Source organism: Strigops habroptila, chromosome 9 (genome assembly GCF_004027225.2).
Source record: "Strigops habroptila isolate Jane chromosome 9, bStrHab1.2.pri, whole genome shotgun sequence".
Lineage (NCBI taxonomy): Eukaryota > Metazoa > Chordata > Aves > Psittaciformes > Psittacidae > Strigops > Strigops habroptila.
In genome coordinates, this window is record NC_044285.2 from 4527258 (window position 1) to 4545047 (window position 17790).

Below are 17790 nucleotides of genomic sequence, written 5' to 3' on the forward strand. Positions count from 1 at the left end.
TCTGGGGCTGACATGAGTGTTTGAGCAGTTCTGCACTGAATAGGGCATGGAATGCTATCTACATTACCCTCCAGTGAAGTGTAATATTTGATAACATCAGTAAATACAAAACAGAAGCAAAATGACAACAGCGTTTGAGCATCTTGTGATAGCAAATGAGGTGGAAAAGCTAAATGGATATAGAAGAGGATCCCCAGAGGTTGGATCACAGTGTGATGCTGGTAGAAGCCCAATTGTTACTATACTGATAGCAACATGTGGAGCTCTGAATCTTTTTGGATCGTGGCTGAACAGAGAGATTTGCTTGTAGCTGCCTTTTCTTCTATTCAGATTGTATAGGCTGTCCTCCTCTCCTACCAGCAAACAAATAAAACTCTGTGCCAGCTATAGCAGCAGTTTACATGGAAAAGCAATGAAGCAATTTCAGGAAAGTATTAGATGTAATTTTGGCTTTTTTTTTTTGCTGTCACTTAGCAGCTAGAAAGAGGAGATGCACTGATGTGCAGAGCCGGGCGCGTATTATGCAAACTCCTATCACAATCTCATTGACTGACTGTGGACCCCCATATCTCTCTGTTTCCATCTGTTCTTTTAAGACTGAGTTGTTTGGAGGATGTCCAAATTCTTTTCCCTTCCCTAACTTCAGTGAAGTACCTGCCTGCCTTAGGCTCCCTACATAGGCAACAGACAGAGAAGCTGCTCTAAAGAATGTGATGCGCCAGAGGATGCTCCTTTCTCTCCTTCTCCCCCTTCCCTCCTTCCATACTCTTCCTTTGACTGCACTGGGATTTTATAGGTGCCTAAATGCATCTCCCCAGTCAAGGACTGGAGTCGATGGTGTGAATTTGGGCTTTGCTGCTATCTTCAGCTGGTTGTGATTCAGAATTAGGATTACACAGACTGTAAGGAGGGTGAATGTGTGATCCACCAGTTGCCCATGGCCCATGAGTGGGCAGCAGCAGAAGCTGCCATGTCTCAGTCTAGGCAGTAGCTCATGGCTGATGCAATATTTCAAGAGATAACAAGGGAATGTCGAGCTTATCCAAGGAAACAGAAATGACAGAGGAAATAAATAAGCAAAGCATATAAACCATAAATGCAATCCTATTAAAATTAAGTATGCTTTAATTTCTGGAAAGAATGACATTTTGGTGTTAGATTTCCTGAAGAGAGAAAGATTACATGCATCATTAAAAGAAAATGTTTTCAAGGGCCCTTTTAAAAAATTGTATCCATGTTTGCAATTGCCATGTGCAAAATATAAAAACCAGAGAAGGGAAGAAAACCCAGCAAGCAGTGGAAATAGCCCATTTTGTGGATGATAGGAAGAAATATACCATCTGTGATTTAGTGCAGTTCCCAAGATCCCATCTGTGACAAAGCCCAGTCCTCGTTGAAGGCTGAATCCCTGAGCTGTTCCATATGATAAAGTATTTCTTTTGGAAGATGCTTGGGCTAATGGGTTTGTTTTGCTGGAATATGGCTCTTCTAGATGAGACATAAACCCTTAAAGGCCTAATTTTGCCTCCAGTAGCCAACTACAGCTGACGTGAGGAGGAGCAGGAGTGAAAGGTCAAAGATCCAACATTTTTCCTTCAGAATTTCTATACTACTTTTTATCAGGTCAGGTTGTTGGGTCTACAAAGGTCTAGATGGTGATTTCATAGTCTCTAGTGTCAGATGTTGTGGTCACTGGGCTCCTTGCACGAGGAGGGCTCATGGTGCAGCTGCAGCTCTGCAGCAGAAGCTCCAACTATTTCCTTTCGTTTCTGCTGTGCGTTTTTCAGCAGAGTGAATGAGATCCCTCAAACTGGTGGCAGACCTCTAATGCAGATGTAATTCTGAAGTCTTCTGCTGCCTTTATAGTGTTGTCACTGTCATCTCTCAGTCCTAGTGCAAAGGTGGCTTGAGCTGTGTCAGGTATTTATCCAAATGCAACAGATTTCTTTCTAATCCTCTATTAGTTACACACACACGTACAGACTGGTGCTACTGCAGTTACCAGTGAAGTTTATGTTTGAATAATAAATGCACTCACCTGGTTAATATATGTTTATATTTTCTACTCTATATAATTACATGATGATTATACAATTATAGAAAATACATATTTTGCACAATTATGCTGTTACTGAAATAATGCCTGCAATAGAACTGCCTCTGTGTGTGTTCATGGTGCCTGGTTGTTTCGGAGCCATCCCGGGCTTGTGCAGCTCCATCCTGAGTGAGGTGCTGCTTGAGCAGACGGTGATATACCGCAGGAGCATGTGTGTTATTACTGTTATCACCTGTGGGTGAATCTAGCTCCATTACAAAATGGTTTTGGCTTTATTATAAACCACCTGCGATAAGGTTGTTCATCCAACCTGATTTTGTGCTTGGCTGCCCTGGCTCCCTGTGCCCCTCGGTCGTGATGCACGGTGTGAGGTGCATGCAGGTGGGAGGTGCAGACACCCCACAGCCACTGTCCCCCCTTACACCAGGCTGTGGGGATCAGGCCACCAAGCCCCAGTCTGCATAGGACAGACCTTTCACTGCCTGTACATCCTCAGAGCACTCCAGGCATCCTGCCAGGCGCATGTGAGGGATGGGGCACATTTGTGTCATGGCAGTGGCGTCCTGTTGGAGAACACCGCTGCAGCTGGCTCTCGCACAGCCCTCTGCTCTGGTGCTCTTGTATTTGGGGGGGTTCCTACTCACCGGCTTCGTACAGATGAATAAACAAACAAGTAGCAGCCGTTGATAGCATCAGCATCTGTGTTTGTACTGATGGCGAGTGAAACGCTTCACCCGAGCGAACACAACAAAGCAGCGTCAGAGCTGGGAGCGAGACGCTGGCCTCCCACCTGCCTTCCCGGGATCAGACAGAGGAAAAGAGTCCTGTTCAACAGGATAAATACAGCCTGGCTTTGCCTCTCCTGTGCTGAGAGTATGGGTCTCACAGCCAAAGGGTTAAAAAGAACTGAGTGTGTTCGGCATGCTCTGCGGAGCACCCGACGTCTGAACATCAATGACCAAATTGCTTTTTACTTTTTAAATTAAGGCCTCTGTCTGTGGGCATGCGGCTAACGCTGCGCTTCCATTAAAGAAAAGAATTTGTTCCCACTCTGATTTTTAATAGGGTAAGACCCTGCCGTTCCATCTCACAACTTTACTGACATGAGATCTTATTAAAAGCAATCTTCCCCCTTCTCCTCCTTGAAATCTGAGCTTCTGATAGCTTCATCCACATCGTGTTTAGTTTATATATGCAGCTCTGCAGCTGCTGTTTCCTTCTTCTCCGATAAATGACAGCATAACTGTTGCATCCACTAAAAAAGTAAATAAAATTAAATGGGGAAGAACAATACATCTCTGGCAGAGAATAATAACTCTTTTAAGGCACATATCTAAATTGTACAGCCTGATCTTAATTGTAAGGATAATTCTTTGTTATTTCAAGCAACTTGGAATGCGACAGCAAACATGCTCTTGGCAGCATATCCCAAGAGATTTCTGTGGAAACAATGGGGAGAATTCTCCTGAACTGAAAGGAGATTGAAGTGTCTTTATTAGGTTAATAAAGCTATAGTCTGTGAGGAAGAAGCGTGGAAGAATATGCTACGATCTGTTGGTTGCTTTGGAAGGGTTCTTTAAGCAGAGACTGTGTGGGACGAGGCCCTTTTTGGGTGTTTTATGGAAGGTGGTGAGCATTAGGTGTCAGCAATGAGCCCTTTGCCAAGCCAGCCTCCATCTCCTGCATCCCGCTCCCAGCTGGTTAGCCAGGCTGGTCCCATGTTGGACTGGTGCCGATGACGTGTGGCCCCATCCAGGCTCCAGGCCAGCGCCTTTCTGTTATCAGCCTGCTCTGTCTCAGCCATCTCGGATGAAGCCAACACCAACAGTGGAGGCCAGCAGCAGCGTCCCAGTAGTTACTGGTGCTGTTCAGCCATGGCTGTGGGGCTGGGGTACAATTTAAGATGTCTATTCAGTCCTTAGACAAAAGTCCTCTCAAATTTGCCTGGAATTTGTCCGAGGAGCTGGGAAACTATATTAAAGCAGAACAAAGAGAGAGCAATGTGAACTAAAACTACTGAATTAGAGGAGGACAATATTTGTGGTAGATCAGAAAATGTAATTGGTTTTGAGAATCATCCAGCTCTTTCTGGAATAAGGGGAACCTGTGCAGATGTGCTCTTCTAACAGCTTGGCTAATTTGGAAAGCGCATAGCAGAGAACCTGGGGGAAAGCAAGTTGCTTTTCTGACCGGTGGCTGGGGAAAAGAAGAGAACCTGGTAGTGGGATCTGACGGAAGAAGGGAGAAGAAATACTTCCAGGCAATGAAACACTGCCCTAGGAAAGGAGATAGGAAAGGATGAGAGGACAAATATATAATCCAGGTAATGACTTTAAAAATGCAGAAATCTTTAATTTAAAAGAAAAAGCTAAAACTTTGAAAGGTGGGAAGTGCATTATCTGTGTTGAAAGTAGAAAAGAAAGACCTTGGGAAAGATCAGGCTGGGCAGGAGCGCTGCTGCTCTGAGGGAGTAGCAACAGTTGACAGCCAAGGTGGGTGCTTTATCAAAAGGAATAACAGCTATAAAAGGAATGAAAAGGTTTCCAGAAGAGGTGAAGTAGCACTAGTGGAAGATTTACCCTGGATGTTATCTGGGAGATGGCTGGAGGAAGAGGTGAAGAAGGACATTGGCTCAGGAAAGGCCGTGGCATGGCTGTTTGTACACTGCACAGCAGGACACAACCTTTCTGCTCTTCTGGGTGTAGAGCCGGCGCTTGCCAGCTCTGCCTTTACTGCCCTGTAAGTGATGCCCTGGCATCAGTGTGGCACCCTGGGACATGCTGTGGGGACCGAACTCTCTGCACAGGGGCCCACATGCTGGGAGGGTGCTCGCTTGCAGCTCCTCATGTGTGTTGAGGGCAGCCTTAAGCCTTCTACACATCATGTTTACCATGTAATCGATGGCCATTTACCCTTGGACCTAAATAGATAGCAGCAAGTTGTTTACTGTGGCCTCAGCCTGCTTTCCTGCCCTGCTTGCAGGGCACTTGCAGGGCTGGGTGCTGCCTGGAGGCCAGCCTTGGAAGAGGGTGGGGTGAAACCTCAGCTTCCAGGAGAGGAGGAGGAGGATGCTCCAGACCATGTTCACGTACCTGCTCTGCAAGGCAGGCTGAGGCTGGCTGTGGGTTACTATTCCAGTGTACCCTCAGGGATAAATAAAAGGAGCCACGTTCGCGTGAATGCTGGCCCTCTTGCAAGCTTCAGGTGTCAGGAGGGAAAAGGGCAGCTCCTTGTCCTCAGCCTTTCCTATGGGAGCCCTGCATGTCTCCCTGTTACCGTTTCAGGAGGAGTCCATTCTGCTGGGCTGGACCTTGTTTTCTTTGCTCCGTCGTGGTGTGGCTGTGGTTAACACAGCATCACTCAGCTCCCCTTGGGCCAGGGAATTCCAGGCACGAACCGAGGACAACATCTGGCCCTTTGAACTGATCCAATAAGTGCCAGACACAGCCTGGTATGAGGGGCGGGAGGAATCTATAAACTCGAAGCAGCACCCTTGTTTTCTGGTGCTGCAGTTTGGTAAATGGCAACAAAGTCACTGCAGGGTCCGTTTTTATCTTTTAATCAGGAGGAAGAGTTACAGCTTATGGAGTAGTTGGCTTAGTCGTTATCATACAGGTGCTCCATGTATATGCTCCAACTTGAGGCAAAACACAAAGTAGTTTGATATTAATATAAGCTAGAGCTCATCATGAAATAATCACATCAGCAGAGATTTATCACTTGGTAAAGACGAGAATTTGTCTGGGAGCCGATCAGAATTTTCTCTGTGGACTAAACACTAAATTAGCACCAGCGAGGTGGCGAGGACACGGTGAGCAAGAAGTCTTGCCCTCTGAATGAGGGCAGTAAATGAGGTCTTCATTTAGTTGCATAAGCTCTTAACCTTTCTTGCTGCAAAGTGCCATCTAGTGTTCAGAGCCATCGCCTGCCAGCAAGCCACCGTCCTGGCAGGCTTGAAAGAGCTTAAAACCACTAAAGGGAAGGCAGACAAGCAAATAAACTTTAATTGTTAATAACCAGATGTTACTGATACATGACTGTAGCAACTTAGGTAACTGAAGCTTCTTTGTGATGGAATAGATGTTTCAACTGGCTTCAAAAATCAACCTGGATCTCAGAAAACAAAGTGGAGCGCATTGTTGGGAAATCAATTGTGGAATTTCATGTACAAAATATATGCCCAACGATGTGTCAGATTTGCATGTGCAGTGAGCACTGTGGCGTTATTAATGTCATTGGTGTGGCAGTGGTGCTTCTGCATGCTCCTGAGGGAAGTGGGATCGAGCACCGCACATGGAGCAGTGCAAGATGGTCCCTTCCTTGTCAGTTGGCAAGTCAGCTGCAATGAGTAGGTGAATCCAGGAGCAGGAGAGCACCTTAATGGCCATCAGCCACCGTGTAGGTGCATGCAAGTTAACTGTGCATGCAAATCAGTCATAAAATAGCAAATGTACTTTGCAAGCCTAAAATCAGACCCAGCAAAGACACAGTTTAGCATCTAAAGTGCAAGAACAGGAGAGGGATGATCCACAAGAACACTTAGAAATTGGAGGCGGAGGGGAGGTAAAAAAGTGCACAAAAATAACTCTGCATCCAGATTTGTATCTGGGGCATCTTTCGCCCTGGCTGGAGCTGTCCTGGTTGGCTTGGAAATCTCCCTGCCACATCTGATCACCCCTGAAGCCACCCCGAGCACAGACCTCAAACACAAAGGTTGTTATGATTATTATTTGTGTTATCTGCAAAGCACTGACAGCACTTAGAAGTGCCAGAGGATTCACGCTCTGGGTTCTGCTCTTGCAGTGGCCAGGAGCAGACTCTAATTAGCCCAGACAACGTCCATGATAGAGAACAGTCCCAGTGACAGGGAGCATGTTAGGTCTCTGACCCAGCAAAGCATTTAACCATGTGCCACAGGTTTTTAGTACATGTATCTCTGGATTAAGACCTGGATGATGTAACCTTTTGCTGCCTCTAATTTTTCTGATAGCAGCATGAAGCACAGCTCTTTTGCTGGCTCAGAAATCCTTGTGTATGGTATTAATCTGCTTTCTAAACTGACTCCTTGTGTCTGGACAAAACACCAGGGTTTCCTCCAAACCAAAGGATCTTTCCCGTCTACCTTCCTAGACTTTCTGTAGGAAATCCCATCCTTGTGTTCAGCCAGCCATGAACGGCTTCTCCTTTCTGTTTTCTCCTTTGTGATCTGCTAAATCTCTCTCATGTTCCTTGTCTCACCTCGGTGATAAATAATAAAGCAAATACAACAGCAGCAAAGAACCTGGAAGGCTGCATACACTCTAGGGGAGCCTGAGAAATACCCAGTTCCTGGAGTGTGGGAAGCAGAAGTTGACTCTGAGCTTGGGGGAGTCACCTCGCTGTCAGAACTGGTGTAACCTTTATGAACTTCACAGAAGACTCCTTGGCAATGAGGACTGTACGAGGAGCTACATGTCCCTCAGAGGGAGTTCTCAGTTTACCCTGGGTCTTCTCAGGCCACGGTAGAGGCTTGTTCTCTGAAAGGCAGTCTGGGAGCACGTCTGCTTTGCTTCCCAAGCCACGTTGTAAGCTTGGTGGTTTCAGGGTGGGGAGAAGAGGAGGTTTAAGGAGGAGACTTCAGCTGGAAATTGGTGGGTGTTACACTTAATGATCTGCTTGCATCCCTGTTCAGGAACCCTCTGGAAGAGTGTGCCATAAAATACTCATATCCTATGATACCTGCTCTCTCCCTGTACTTGCTGTTGGGACATCTGAAGTCACTGGGCTAGATGGACCTTTGGTCCGTGCATATCACTTCTCTTATCTCCAATGTCTTTCATTATGATCCTCTTATGATCCACTGTGTTGTTTCCATTGCTGTGACAGGGCAACCCCCCCTCTCTGTCCCTGTCCCACTGTGAAGTTGTACCTATACATGTACTACATGAAGCAGGCAGATGAGGTAGCTGCTTGTGGAAGCTTTGCACTCCTGACTGCATGCATCGATCTTCTACTGGGCTGGGAGGGACACTGTTACACTGGATGCTGAATTACAAACTGCTTCGGTCCTCTTAAATCTTGATGCAAAATTAAAACGAGGGAATTTATCAGCTCATGGTATAAGTGATCGTTGTGACCGTTTCTCATTTGCACTGGCCAGAAGTGCCCAGTGATCCCATTCCCAAGTGAGCATTGTACCTAGACGTTGACAGGCTTCTTAATCAGCAGTACCAGAGAAACAGAGATACGAGAGTGTTTCTGAGCGCTGGGAGGCAACCTCAGAGGTTTGCACGTCAGGGTTACAGCTCCTCGTGCAGGGGAACCGCCAGTTCTTTCCTGAAGACCAAGCGTGTTGCAGCATATGCCCAAACAGTACAGAGTGTGCCGAGAAACTTGAACTGGGGTTTGTTTATTGTCATGTACTCAGAGCAGCAGCATTTGTGCAGATCAGAGCTGAAGATGGGGGTGTGGGGGGAAGCCCACCCCTCTCTTAATTATTACAGCACAGTGTTTCTTTAGTGCCACCTCTTGGCCAGCCCACTGTAAGGTTTCATAGCAAGACTGGAGTATCTCATGTGACTTGAACATGTTAAAGCTGCTCTGCTCCATGCTGGTGTTTCATGGAAGGAGCAAATACTGTAAATTAGCATAGAAGAATAGTCTGAAATACTTGTATCTCTTCCTTTGTTTCTCAACAGGCTTATGCTATGATGGGTATGGTATGGGTTTTGATGTAGAATCCTACCAGCTGGTGTGTGCTCAGGCTTCAAATATGATCATACCAAAAAACGGAAGCATTTTCAAATATAAAAATACCACAGTATTTCCCCCCCCCCAAAAAAAAAAATTATTAAAAGATGATTCAACATTTGCATGGTTTAACTCCTCTCAAGTGCACTTCCAACACATCTTTTGGGATTTATAGACTGCATGGTCAGAAGGACCCCCTCACAGCATGGGGGGATTTTTTTGGCATGTCTTCCATCAACTTCAGAATTTGGGGTTCAAGAAAACGGTGGTTTTTCAAACCATGGTCCACAAATCCCAGCTGTAAGTTCACATGTAAGTTCATGACTTAACTTGTGCCCAGTCTGGAAAGAGTAGCTTACACAAACAGGGCAAGTTTAAGGTTTGCTACCCAAGAGCTGAAACACCCATAGCAGTGCTTTCAGAAATCTCAGAACTGTCAGAAGCTGCACACAGCTGCAGTCGAGAATGTTCTTTAGGCAGGTGCTCGCCCTTGAGGTGAGGTTTGCAAGTGACAGATTCATCCATTACATCCTCAGGTAATCTGTGAAAATAGTTCATTGCCTCTCCATGACATAAACCATGTGAATCTGGTTTGTAACCCAAGTGCATTTCTAACTAGCTGGTGGTTTTAGTTACGTCTCGATGGTGAGCTCTTCCAACCAGCACTACCTGATGTATTTTCAAAGAATGGATGCTATCCTAGTTACCAACTACTGATTAATAAAATTAATACTATATTAGAAACATACCTTCTCATATAAATTACATCCTACCCTGCTTTACTGCCCCAGCCACTGATTGCAATGGTTTCTCCAAGCGCTTATCTTTAAGCCTCAAAAGCATCCCACTGAACTCGGCAGTAGAAGGCAACCCTCATATCACAAATCACATCTCCAACCCTGGCATTTAACAATCTGAAGACGCAGCAACCCAAGTGTTTGCCAATTGCAGTTGTTCTTTTCATTTGGGCTTCTCTTGGGCGTATTATGTGACTCTGGTTTTACTCATTAAAGTCTCAGATAGTGCTTGTTTTGTTAACAACCATTAGGGCAGGGGTTCTTCCTTTTAATTGGCACCATCTGGAAATGAGAAGGGAATTGCTCAGGATGAAGGCAGAGATGAGGAAAGGCCTTGCACTTTTCCATGGTTGCAAAAGTTTTCCTGTTTGGAATAGCCACAACTGACCTGGGAACCGGCTCACCCTTTATTGCTGTTGGGGGCTGAAGGGAGAGAGAAGTTTTCTTTCAGGATAAAGACAATCATCTACACGTTGCCAGCAGATCCAGAAAATAATCATTCGAAAGCAGAAAGTCGCACACTTCGGGCTGCTGGCAAACCAGGCCTTTAATGCAAATTGAATATCTTTGTTCCCAGGGTTTTTCCAATCTTGCACCACTTGTTCAGCATTTCCTCATTTTTTGGCACTGGTTTCCATAGCTGCGTGCAATCACACTCTCACACAGATGCCTTCCGTGTTCAAAGCACTGAATGCTACAGGGCATATTAGTGGTTTTATGCTTTAGATCTATCTTTATGTAACTTCAGAGCTCATTAATATATACCATTTTGTGTGATTAAAAACCAACAACCTGGCACATGAGAAGCTTTGAACAGGAGAAGGGATTGCAAAGAAATGGCTTTCTTTTCATTATGCAGATTTTAAGCTAGACATGAGGTGGGCCCAGCAAGTCAATGGACAAGGTACAACTGGTGCAAGGTAATCATTCCCTGCCTGTCTAAAAACCCAGGAGGAGTCAAACACTATTTGAAACATAAAGATTTTCACATCATGATTTCACAACAGTGGATGTGAATGAGTGAAAAATCCGATTATGGTCCTTTTAAGGCTGTTTGTTTAAAATCTCAGGGAAAGCCATTCTCTTTTGCTATGTGAAAAGCTGGAGATGGGACTAAGGTGTGGAGGTACCAGAGTGATGGGCTCACTAGGAACATCTAAGAGCACAGACCAGAAAAGTGTTGGTCAGGTACTATTCCCACAGTAGTTACAGCCTGAAATGTTGACTCTACCACTGTTGTGCCACGGAAGGATTAAGAACATGTGTGCCAGAGCGTAGTCCTTCTCTGGCTGTGGTTGCAGGCTCTGAAAGATTAAGGTGATGAATATCTCCTGGACCAAGTATTTTTCTGCATTTTTCTGACCATCAGTTCTGACTTTTCAAGCTCCTTTCTGTCCAATGACACCAGCCTGTCCCCAGCCTGCCAGAGCAACACCAACAGAAGTGACTGACCTTTCAGGTTGTGTGGCTGTCCCTGATGTGTTTGTCTCTCCTGCCAGGGTGAAGATCACACAGCACAGGCTCACATCCTCACTCACGCTGTGACGGCTGCAACAATGAGGAGTGGAATCAGGAACCAAAGCCAACTCATTATACAGCATCCAAAAGCTCAGACATCTGAAGGTAAGGAAACTTCTTGGTGCGTTTGACAGCAATCAGAATGCCAGCATGGTCCTGAGGGACATTTGGGAGTGAGAAGGAAGGGGGCCAGTGCAGTGTGAATCAAAAATGTCTGTTACTGAGGTGTCTGTAATGCTGTAGGTGCACGTGTTTAGGCATCACTGAGCAAAGCAGAGACACTGCCCCCCATCCCTTTGGGGAGCCCATATTTGTAATGAACAGTTTTCTGGAGGACAAAAAAATCCTTTGTGTTAGGATGGTCAGGAATCTGTTGTCGCTGCAGCTTGGGCAATGGTAATAATGGAAAACCTGGTGTATAATCCACCGGATGCTCACTAAAACCTTCCAGAAATGGTCAGGCAAGCATGTTTTTCCTGCCTTAATCCCCGAGTTTGTGTTAGGGGTGTGTGACTTGGGTAGCTGTGCAGCCCCGGGTGGCTGGAATGGTGATGGGGAGATCCACACAACGCACAGCAACTACACGCATTTCCCCAGTGCTGGGCAGCTCTCTCCCCTTTTTCCTTCTTCACATTCAAAGGGATGTACTGATTATATGCAACTATGACTATGATTATATGCAAATTGTGACTAATGTATGAAATGAAAATCCCTGCCTGATAGCACAGAGATCTTCGACAGCTACTCCGCAATTACCGCCTCGCGACAATTTCTGCCGGCTGTTACTTACTCCAGCACAATGCTGAGCACAGGCAATTTACTGCAGAGGTCATAAAGAAAAATCTCATTAAACCCACACCATTTAAGACCAGGTAGTTTCCCAGCTCCTGCTCCTGCTCGGTGCAAAGCCTTGGAGGCTGGCTGGGTGGCTGCCCAAGGCAAAAATCCCTCTCTGGTGTGCACAACAGCAGCCGTGGTGGGGCGGACGAGCTGTGTGCTCTTGGAGGATGCAGAGGCTGCCACGCTGCCGTCTGCTGCGCTCCCTGCCCTGCTGAACCAGGGGGATGGAACTGGCTGCTGTGAGTGCAGGGAGGCTTGGAGCTGAGCAAGCCTATTGAGTGGCCAACAGCCTGAATTTAATAGCCATTTCTTTCCCGGGAACAGCAAAACCCCTGAGGTCTTGGCGCTCTCTCCCGCAGGATATCTGTTGAATACCCTGCAAGATGCTGGACCAAATTCTCTCCGCAGCAGCATCAGGTGCTTTCAGCTGCTGCTCGGAGCAGGCAGGGCCAGTTGGCAGTGGTGCAGGCGTTGTGCAAATGTGCTGATGTAGCACTGACACGGGAGCTCCTGCCAGGGCCCAGCCTGCAGAAGGCCGGGCAGGCACGAGAGCTGTCTTTGTGCAGTGTAATTTACTGACAGCCCCAGCTGTCCCGTCTCCTGTTTGGAGGTGGTGGAGACCCCCCCCAGAGGTGCCACAGCTGTGCCAGGCAGGGTGAATCGGGCTCTCCCCACAGCCACCACCCAGGCGCTGCCTGCTCCAGCCCATGACCTGGGCCAGGAAATGGCATCTGTCGCACCACGGACCGCTGCCGGAGCTGGGCAGGGAGGAGCGGTGGGGGGGGCAGCTGTGAGCTTTTGGGAAGAGACACACCAAAGATGTGATTCACATCCCTGTGGCTGGAGACTCAATTCAGTCCAAGAGAACATTAACCTAATGATGGATGTTGACAGAGCGCAACAAAAAACTCCTCAGTTCACTGCTTTTTCTTCCAAGAAAATGGCAATGTATATTTAAAATCAGTTATTCTTTTCCCACAACACCCTGGTTCATCGTTTTTTTCCCCCTTTTCACCTATAAAAAGCTTTGTTTTCCATTGGAATATTATGATTTATAGAAAATATTTGACATTGATGAGGAAACAGTACAATAATACCAGTTACTCAAGGAGAAATATTTGTATATACAGAGCGAGTTTAACCTCAAACACTCAGTTCACATATTCATGTGTGATTTATACTGCCCCAGGCTCCGAGGCAGAGTGAACATTGACACCTTTGATGTTGAAAGAAGCCTAGTGACTGGCCTTTGGAGAGATTTGTGATGTCTCTATCAGCCTGTCAATGGAAAACCAGGCAGCAAAGCCAGGCCCCCTAAAGATTTCAAGGCCTTGTAGGCAGAGGGATCGTGTAAGCATTTTACTTCCACCGAGTGCTTGAGAGGTTGAGCACAAGCGGCCGGGCTAATTGAGTGCTTACAGGGCGCTGTGCTGCAGTCAGCATCTGCACAGCTCTCCACGGCTGATGCCCTTTTGGCCTGGAAAAGGTGCCAGTGTCAGTGATGGGGATATTTAGCAACTGCACACTGCTGGGTGATGGAGTGTTTTGGTTTTGTTGGCAGCCTAGTAGGGATGTGGTAACCCAAAGTGAAGAATAACCCTTGTTTATTAGAAATGGGAAACATTTTGTTGCACTTGTTGAGAAGCAAAGAAGCTCTGCCCAGAATTTTTCCTCATTTCTGTGGTATCAAGTGTCCAGGGTTTTCCATGCAGCAAAATAGTCTTGAGTAGGTTCGACATCTCACACAGGCAAGGAAAACACTGCAAGGGAAAAAAAGGCACCATCAGCACATCCTGCACTGCACATCCCTGGCACAGGAACAGACTGTGCACCCAGGTTAGTGATGGGAAGCAGGTGGCAAGGGGGAGCAGGAGCTGATGCTCCTTTTGAGTCGAATTCCCAGGCAATGTATTGAGGAACACTTTGGAAGATAGGATTAAAACTCAATACAATGCGGACAGATTGGGAAAATGGCTTGAAAACAGTAACATGGGATATAATAAAGACAGCTGTAAAGTGGTTTACACAGAATTAGGGACTGCTGGCTAGGCACACCAGGATCTGAGGATTACTGGGGATTATGAACTGAAGATGCATCTGAAATATGGTGCTATTGCAAAAATAAAGGCCCAGTGCTCCATGCTCATATTGAGGCTGAGAACTCATTTTAATCAGGTGTGCCCAAGGTTGCAGCTCAACAGGAGAGGTACAGGAACCATCCAAGCACTTGGAAGCTAAGAGCGAGAGGGAATGGTATGTACAACTTGGCAAAGAAAGACTAAGGCGGGAGAGATCTGTAGTAGCCAGAGACTGAATCTGCTTCCTGGTTGTTGAGGAACAAAAAGTGAAGCTGCAGGTAACTCAGAAGCAGAGGAGGAGAATGGGCAAGGACCCCAGGAAACAAGTGTCAGTAAATGCCTTGCTCTGGTGACAGCTACTGTGCTAAAGCCCAGCTCTGTTGGGCAGCAGTGAAGGGGGCAGAAATATGGCAATAAATTTCTTTGCTGCTCTGGGTGCAGCACTGAAAAGCACTCACACCTATAGCATTAGTGATGCCATATATTGTCCTTACCTTGCTCTGGTCCCTTTGGAAAGCCCAACACCTGTCTGTTGTTGTGCCCTTTAAGTAAAGTCAAAGGCTTAAAGGTTATGAACAGGCTATCAGAGGCAGGAGAGCAGATATCCACAAATTTGCCTCAGTGGGAAAGTGGAGAATAATTGTGGGTTCTGACTTTCCAGGGAGCCTCTATGGGGAACTAATAGTCTAGACTTGTCCTTTTTGAGGCCTAATTATGTCTCTCTGTCAAACTATAAAAACAAGAGTCTGTAGCATCACAGGGGAAAATGAAAGCTATTGGCCTGTGTTCTGCGTTTAATAGGATGTCAAAATCTAAAGCACAATCTGACTGGTTTTTGACTGAGGTTAGAAAAGAAAATGCAACTAATTAGACTGTTTCTGAATATCCCTCTCTGTCTAATAGCACATTCTAACATCCTGGGAGTCCCAAACTCTCTGATCAGTGCTGCTGTCTGGATGTGAGGGGGCTTTCCCGCTGACGGGATTCAGGCTCCACTTCAGCACTATTGTCACAATTAGTGGGGACAGTTCCCTGGGAAATGCCTTGTGCCATTGTACCTCTCTGTGTTAAGGAGATGGAGAAACAGAGCTAGGGTTGAAGGAAGAAGTGCAGCCAGAGAGGAGCAGGGTGCTCCATGGGAAGCTCCACATGCTGCTCATGATCTAGTCTTTTACAGTTTGCCTTGAAGATTAATTTCCTAAGCCTCTGAGAATGAAGGAACATTTCAAAAGTACCTTGTGTATGAAGTGCCAGCTTTACTCTTTGGGTATCATGGTCCCTGAATGGAAGTAACACACAGTGGTCTGCAACACTTATAAAGGAGCATGGGAGCTAGAATTCACCCCCCAAAACACCCCCATCATCTTACGTGTGAACTAAAGCAGTAGCTCTGAGCCTTTTTCTATCCAAGCTGCTCTTTCATGTCCTGCTTTTCCAGCTGCACCCAAGTTCTGACCATTAACTCTGCCCCCAGACTCTCAGAGCTGCCTTCTCCTTGTTTGCAGTCCTTGTAACCAAGCACCAGAGGACAACGGGATCAAGTACCTCTAGAAGACATGAGACAACAGGAGTTGGTGGCCTATATTTAAATGACTAATGCATTACTTATACCTTGAAGTCTGCTATGTCAGGGAATGTTAGATGATGTCTTAGTGCCTCCCTCCATCCTTTGGAAGTTAGTTTGATTTTTTTGTCGCATTGAAATAATTTCTTAGAGAGAACTGCAGCAGTTACAAGTTCCTTTTACCTTTCCCTTGTCAGCTGCCCTCATTCTGAACCAATGCGATGCTCAGCTGGCTCCTCATGTTTTACAGATGAACTGAAATAAAAGTGGAATTTGTCCCACTGTGAGAGAAAGGAAGAGGAAAAGTACTGTCTACAAGATTTTTTCAGGCATGTCCCACATCTTTAGTTTTGCCCTCTTTTTGACACGGAAATTTGATTGTCTTCTGCTTTGACATTCCGGGTCCCCTTTTTGGTTTTCATTCTTCTTTTCTGACCTGACTTGGGGTTAGTTGGGAAACTGCCATCTTTGCCTCACAGTCAAAACTAAACCCTGCAATTCAAGCGGAGGGGACATCAATGGGCAGGGAAAAAATGTGGCCTCAAAATGGGGATTTTTACAAAATGTCATTTCTGCAAGGTCTTGCAGAGGGATTTGAGTCGGGAAAGCAGAGCCAGTGAGTCCGTAAGAAAATGGAAGGTCTTTCCAGGAGCCAGCCTGAAGAAAGAAAAAGGATGGCAAAGAGTGTAAAAGGAGAAAGAAAGACTTGCATAACCCAAAAGAGCTTAGGGAGCAGAGAGAAGTGAGAGCATCTGGATCTCCTTGGTGACTGCCAAAATACTGTGTGACATGGCCTCAACACTTGCATGGAGATTTATAGTTGTATTTTCCAGTAATAGTTCCTGTAGAGACAGTTAACCCATGCTGTAAAGCATGTCTTTACCCAGGCTGTAGCTGGAAAAGAGTCCCAGAATAGCTTGGGGCCAGTACTGGAAGCAGAAAAGAGCTGCTCACTGGAAAACCTTGTCCAGGCAGACTGTTCTTCTCCGGTTTTGTATGAAAATGCCTAATTTTGCTGGAGTCGCAGATGACACAGACCAGCATCCACTGTGGCAGGGGCAAGGAAAGGAAAAGGACTTAGCCATGACTTAGCAATGTCTTTAACCTTGGGTCTGTCCCGTGTTCCTAGTTGTAGAACTGATTCCCACAGAAAATGAAGGTGGCGAAACTGTGGCCTTTCTGTGGATTATTCCCAATGGCCACCAGCTTCATAAGGAAGAGATCTGGGCAGGAGGCAGCAGCTTCATTTTTCCATGAAGATGGCTCACCTCCTGCCAAGTCCTCCAGTCTGGGCAAGGACCGGTCACAGGCTACCTTCTGGGGCCCTTGAGCACAAGCTTCCCAAAGCTTCCCAAGAAGCTACTTCAGTAAGGTCTCTAGCTGTACTTTTAGGATCAGGGTTTCTCCAACCAGCACAAAACCCTTCCCAGCTGCCCTCTTCTTGTCAGGAGCTACCGCAGCGGCACATCTGAGCAGCAGGGCATGGGTCACTTCGAAGCTGTGACCCTAACCAAGGCAATCAGAAACTAACACTAAACTACAGGCTGCTTACAAGGGGAGGGTGGAATTAATAACTACACAGTTCAAATTTAGCATAGAAAATGATGAAACTGGAATTATGGGGGTGGGAGGGTCTGGGTTTTTTCCCCTCTGTTTTCACCTGTATGGCCGGAAGGTTGGAAGGGACATGCTGCTCAAATAAAGGATTACTTCTGCCTTTTAATCTGGGACATAAAGATGACATAAAATTTACCCCTGTGAGTTGCCATGTAAATGAATCCAAGTCAAATAACACACAGGGAGCAACAAAGCAATGCAGCCTGCTCCACTCTGCAATATGGGCATTGAATTTGTGCGGAGGAGAAATCCCAGAAACAGCAAAAAGCCATTTCACATGTTCAGCCCCACGCAAGATTCCCTCCTGCAAGGAATGGTGGTTTGGGGGGGGGGGGGGGGGGGGGGGAGAGAAGAGAGCAAGGTGGTACAGGGAGGAAAAAAGGTCGTCAAATCCATGTTAGATGACGGCACAGATTCCTTGGCTACCAAATGCGAGGGCCGAGCAGAACAAAGAGATTTGCATTCTAAGTGATGCAAAGCAGCCGGCAGTGTTTTAATGTTGTGTTTGCTCTGTGATGTCTTCATCAGGCGCTCAAAGGCAGCAGCTCTGGCAGCCGTGGGTCCCCGCGAGCCTGTCAAACTCCGTTTCCA

General features: G+C 46.4%; 1 protein-coding gene and 1 long non-coding RNA gene across 2 annotated transcripts in view; one reads left to right on the forward strand and one right to left on the reverse strand.

Moving 5' to 3' along the window:
* Positions 1 to 17790, forward strand: part of LOC115613037 — a 44248-nt gene that overhangs the window by 12152 nt on the left and 14306 nt on the right. The window contains exon 3 of the mRNA XM_030498053.1: positions 11082 to 11205. Coding sequence (XP_030353913.1) covers positions 11082 to 11205 — 124 coding nt within the window. The remainder of the gene's footprint in view (positions 1 to 11081; positions 11206 to 17790) is intronic.
* LOC115612518 lies at positions 12865 to 17459 on the reverse strand. Its single transcript, XR_003993047.1, has 3 exons — positions 15766 to 17459; positions 15388 to 15565; positions 12865 to 13700 (listed from the first exon to the last, which is right to left on the reverse strand). It is a non-coding gene; the product is annotated as an uncharacterized LOC115612518 (long non-coding RNA).